Source organism: Epinephelus moara, chromosome 21 (genome assembly GCF_006386435.1).
Source record: "Epinephelus moara isolate mb chromosome 21, YSFRI_EMoa_1.0, whole genome shotgun sequence".
NCBI lineage: Eukaryota > Metazoa > Chordata > Actinopteri > Perciformes > Serranidae > Epinephelus > Epinephelus moara.
The window spans coordinates 30447443-30453442 of NC_065526.1; the positions used below are offsets into that span (position 1 = coordinate 30447443).

A 6000-nucleotide genomic window follows, 5' to 3' on the forward strand; every position below is an offset into this window, starting at 1 on the left:
GCCCCACCCTCCTCTCACAGCCACCTGCCTCTGTTGAAAAAGAAAGTGCTTACACATACACATGCAGTACACACTCACACACACACACTCAACCAGCAACTCCCCAGCCATACAAAAACTCACACAAACCCACGCACCTTCACAACGGGGGGTCTGGTGTCATCTTTCGTTGTCACTCCGCTCTCGCTTCCCCATCCTAACTGATGACTTCTCCCAGCATGACCGTTATGAGCTGAATAATACCAGCTGAGAGTTCAGGAGTTCACCGCTCTAATTAATAACTCTCCACGTGACTGGTTCCTCCACCGTGTCCGCCGCTCAGAGTGAGGGGAGCGGAGCACGGCTGAATGGCAGAGGCCTTCCTCCCGTTGGGGGGATTGTACCTCACAGAGCACGATGGCGTGGAGCCTGCAGGCGTCGCTCCGGGCTTGTGGCCTTTTCTCCCCAGGTTCACGTGTTTGGTGGAAGCGAAAAGGAGCAGCATGACTGAAGGGGTCCCCGAGGGCACAAGTGGAATAAACTGCACCGACTGCGTGACATAGATGAATAAAGATATAGACAGTGACAAATACCAGAAGGGGCCTCGCACATACAAATCATAAAGAAGTATGAGGGCTGTGAGGAACTTTACTGTCTATGTTGCTATTGTTATGATAATTTTACCGTTAGTCAGGCTTGTGCCATTTCTGTGCTCCCAGGTGGGCGTTAATGGAGCCGGCAGTGACAATTTGCCTTTGTTGTTGCTGATGGATCTGTTAATATGATTGCATAAATGGATTAATAACTTGTTTTTCCAAAATGGGCTTTATTTCCATGTCAATAATCATTTTGCTGAGATGTTGGATGAAAGTCATTAATATTAAAGCAAAATGTGGCTCCTTTATCAAAATGCTGTGACTAAATCGAGTGGGAGCACATATTGTTTCCCCCCAGTTTACATATATGCACATGTCTATTCTCTTTTAAATCTGTAGTACAGTTTTTAGTTAACAAACTACCCTCTGCACCCTTCTGTGTGCCAGCTCTGGTAGTTACCAGCTAAGCTTTGCAATGTACCCTGGTTTTAACAGATCTGGGAAAAACGCACCTTGGACATAGAACAATCTCAAAAAAAAAACCTAAAATTAGAAACACTTATGTCCATCAGTGAATTTGAGGGCATCATAAAGAATGTGTTGACAGAGACATGTGCTTGTTTTTCTTGAGAGGCTACTATGTCTGAATTATTTTGGATGTTAGTATTATATGTTGTATTTGTTGCATTTTAAATGCGTTTTGATTGGCTGCTACATTGGTCTGGTCTCTCTCTTGTAAAAAAAAAAAAAATCTCAATGGGACTTCCTGGTTAAATAAAGGTTGAATAAATGCTAATCCTACCAACCTTCCCTCATCTGTATACATCTTAAAATTTGTTTTTGTATATCTTTTTAATTGAATTATATTAATTTACAGAATAAATTGTCACATCTCTTGGTATATTAAATAAATAAACCTTACATATGATATATATTTTTTAAAAATCTGCATCTATTTTTTTGACTAGGCGTTATATTTTGACCAGGAGTATTTGTAAGAAATTTAGAAATGGAGCACAAACACAATATAATGTCGTAAAATAGCAGAGTAACCCAAAGCCACTCTGGCAGGATGACTTTGCATCATTTTACCTCAGCAACATCTTTTGCATTCACATGCATATCATATCTACACTCATTATTTAAGGACTGTATTTAGACAGTGACATGTCAGGAAACAAGGGGAGAAAGATGGGGAATGACAAGCAACAAGGCCGTACTTAAACCAGGCTTGTTGCGATTCATAGTCAGTATCTTAAACCCCTTGGCCAACAACAGTGCCAATAAAACATCAGATCTGTGTTGCATGAATCAGGATGTAATAATAACATAACCATACAGTTATGTTTACTGCTTAGGTTTTGAATGGCTACATTTGGTTAAATGAACTCTATGTGATTATACATGCCTTTCCTGTTTCTTTCAGAGTGATCGTTTCCAGTCAGGCATCCCTGCAGACTTCTATCGCTCCAAGGCTCAGATTTCGGCTCAGAAGTCGTCTCCCTCCAGCTTTTCCTCTCTTTCATCTTTCTTACCTCTGCAGAAGCAGAGACCTCCAGCCGACCAGCTCCTTGCTACGCAAGCAGAGGGTGACCTTCTCCTTGGCGCCCTGAGGCAGTATCTCTCCGGGCATCTGTCCCTCCACGGCGGGGGGATGAGCCCCGAGGAGCAGGCGGGCCCCTCGCCCCGCCTGAGGCCCCTCTACAGCGACGGAATAGAAAACTCTGGGCTCAAAAAGGAGACCTCAAAATCCAGGCTTCTGAAGTTGGGAAGAACTCAAGGGGATTCAGTCAAGGACCCTCTGACGTCTGTGGACGGTATGTGTGTTAAAGTGCACCATGATGGATTTAAAGCTCAGAAAATCATTAAGTAAAAGACAAAATAGAACACTTGTTGTTCTATTTAGCTTGTAGCTACCGTGATGTTACAAATTGGTTTATGAACCACCGTTTTGAAACCTCGAGTTTGGCATTTTGACTGTCTTTGACTGTTTTTTTTTTTTTTTTGAGCCAGAAGTAACTATATTTGAATGACAGGGTGGAGCTAGCCCTAACATTAGCTATTAGCCTGGTTAGCACGATGCATTTACAGTCTATGATCAATAATGCTAATGCTAGTTTTCGCTAGTTTTGAGAAGAACTGGCTTAAAATCATTAAAACACAATTTATTCAGTGGGAAACAGAATACCCAACAGATGGTCTCAGCTAAATGCTGAATGAGATCTTTTAGGCGACCAAAATGTTGCAGTTCACTTTCATGAACTGAAAACTCACTGAAATAGTAACAGTTGCAGCCACGCCTATTCTCTGTGAATCTGAGGATATGCCATGGTTGCAATTACCTAACTAACTTTGCCTCCATGGTGGCCACTTGTTAACAGACAACACCCACGTGTCAGTCAAAGGGCCACACCCTTAATTATACATAATTTTAAGCCTCAATAAAATATAAATGGGAGAGTTATATAAAAATTCATCCCCGTACACTTGTCATGAGTAGGAAAATTAGTTACAATGACCAGAAGTGTTTTTTATTCCAGGCTGTAAACATGTTTATTTTTCGTTGTTAAGTTGTATGTATCTATTGTATCTATTGGGATTGACTTGCTCAGCCAGCCTCAAGTGGCCATTTGAGGAACTGCAGTTTTTGGCACTTATATAACTATACCAGTGAAGCAGTATTGCTGAAATGAATGAGGCGGCTGGATTTTTGACATGGTGCTATTGTCACTCAGATTACGGCCCATAACTTTTTGTGGCAGGAGCAACATCATGCTCCTTCTGTGTACGGACATTTTATGACATTATGGTCATTTTTTGCATGATTAAAAACATAATCATAGGTTGTTGACAAAACAATCCCACCACAAGGGCCATTTAATGGCTCTTTGGGAGCTTTCAATCATATCACACTATCTGGTAGGTAATTGGAGCTACAGATTTTTCTGGTATGAACTTTCAGTCTAAAGTAAACATTTTAAGCATTTCACAAACAACCTATAGTGTTCCTGCTTTTCAAGTTAAGACTGTCTTTGTTGCCGTATGGTGTAGCCTACTCTCTCTGCGTCCCGTAGCAGACACGGGTGGGGGTCGGCCTGCTCTGTGGCTGCGTGGGGATCCGAGGCAGAGCCTTCACTTCTCTTCCTCCCTTTACTTTTATTTATCCCCCCTTTGTTTAATTATTTATTTATTATTATCATTATGACGATGATGATGATGGCGATGATGATGATGATAATGATTACTATTGTGTGTGTATGTATATATACTTTTATTTTCATTACTATTATGATTATTATTATTATTATTGTTATTCATTTATTTATTTATTTTTCTATTCACTTAATTAAATTTATTTGTTTGTTTATTTTCTCTTTCGCCTCCCCCCCTTCAATGCCTATGATGGTGATGTTGTTGTTGATTATTACTTCTTTTTATTATCATCATTAGTATCATTACTACTATTATTATGTATGTCGTTGTCACCATTTATATTTGTTGTTCATTAGTTACAACACACGCACGCACCCACGCACTCACACACCCAGTCATTAATTGTTGTTTCGTCATGTCATATGTCTCTTTATGTATGTATGTAGCCTTATTTCAAGTGTCCTTACATGTATCTTGTCTTGTTTCACAATTTAAAAAAAAAAAGCAAATAAGCTGTAAAGTGTTGGTGCAATTTTTCTCTGAATAACTTGCAATGCTGCTCGTCAAGACCCAAATACAGAAGACAAAGTGTCCCCCGAAGCAGGAGAGTTATCTTGCTGTGTTTTCTAAAAGAAGAAAAAAAAACAAAAAAAAGACTGTCTTTGTTTGACTCACTGTTCTCTCACCTCTGTGTCTCCTCCAGAGAGGTTCATCGAGAACGTTTTGAAGAATGTCGTCAGGCAACATGTGGACGTGGATGGCTTGACGCCTCAGGATTTGGGCCAGCTGTCCAGTCTGATAGCTGATGCTCTGCAGGTGGTTGACCATGACCAGAATCTAAACAGAGGCCTCACCCACGTTAGACCTGGACCAAGAGACTTGGAGGGAGAGCTGGAACAAGAAGAGGAGGCTGCCAGGGATGAGGAAGACGAGAAGTTACTCGAGAACGCTCCAACACTGAAACCACAGGAGAGTACTCCTATTATGCCGGCAGCACTTCAAGGTGATTTTGTAGTGATTCATTTTGTGTTCTTAATGCAATGACATTGTTGAGAAAAAGCTGGAGAGCCTAAAGTACACATATAATTGTTTGGGTAGGATTAAACAAAGGAGCTTGCCTCAAGAGTGCAACATTAACATCAATGTGAAAATAAATAGACACCCTGTAGCTCAGTATAAACACAGCCACTTTTAGTGGTTCAGTGTCCACTGAGACCACTCTGGCTAAAAAAGGTTTATGCTCCAAGTAAAAATGCTCAACAAATAGCTTGAAAATGGCGAGAAATTATGAACCATATGGCAGTGTGTGGTTTGGCTTGAAACCTGCAGACATATTATTTCTGCGGATTCTCTTTTTTGTGTCAAGTACAGAAAAAAATCTGATGTCCACAAGAGCAAATTCCCCCCAAAATTAAGTATGTAGAATTAATTTGCAATTTAAAAACATCCTTGAAATTTGGAAAGGTGGCTTTAAGCTTTTCGTGCACATTTTTACCTCTGTGCAGTTAACCTCACAGTTTCTTTTGCTCGCTTACCATTTTTCTCACTGATGAACACAAAAATGTCTGAATACATTTATTCTCTTTGTCCCAACAGAGCGTCACGCGGATACGGAGGAGCATAATGTGAAGGACGAGGTAAGTAGTAGTTTGTGGTGAGCAAAAAAAAAAAAAATGTTAAATGTCAGAGGGAAGGCTGACATTATCAGCAATTATGTAATATTCTGCCAGGAAAAGGAAATGAACCCTACAGCCTGCAGTATTCAAAAGAACTTGAAATTGTGTTTGACATTAGCTACTGTACAAAAGGTGAAGTGACTGTCCTGAGAATTTAATAGGAACTCAGTATTCTTGTGAGAAACTGACTTACAAAATACAGTTGAACGGAAAGTATATCAAGTCTAGTTTTCATAAAGTTTTGGGACTTTTGCATAGAGACTTACTTGAAGAATCCTCTAATGGTAGCACAAACACACACACCTAATGATGATTTGTGAAAATGTAATCACTAGGGTTGGGAATCTCTCTGTGATAGACGATTCGATACGTATCTAGATACACGGGTTACGATACGATTCAAAATGATATATTTTTAATACAGAACGATTCGATACGATTCGATACAGTGTAGGAACGATACGATTCGATGTTATTCGATACGATTCTATGGTTAACATTTGTTGATGTAGACATTAATCATACATTATAAAATAAAGAAGCCAATTCTATAAAAGTGACATTCTTACAGTATTTTCAAATTTGTAAAAGACCAC

The 6000-nt window shown here is 39.8% G+C and overlaps 1 protein-coding gene across 2 annotated transcripts in view; it reads left to right on the forward strand.

Annotated features, from left to right (window-relative positions):
• Positions 1-6000, forward strand: part of LOC126382840 (receptor-type tyrosine-protein phosphatase N2-like) — a 298552-nt gene that overhangs the window by 68225 nt on the left and 224327 nt on the right. For both annotated transcript variants that reach the window (XM_050032933.1, XM_050032934.1), the window contains 3 exons: positions 2002-2392; positions 4432-4731; positions 5325-5365. In XM_050032933.1, coding sequence (XP_049888890.1) covers positions 2002-2392; positions 4432-4731; positions 5325-5365 — 732 coding nt within the window. The remainder of the gene's footprint in view (positions 1-2001; positions 2393-4431; positions 4732-5324; positions 5366-6000) is intronic.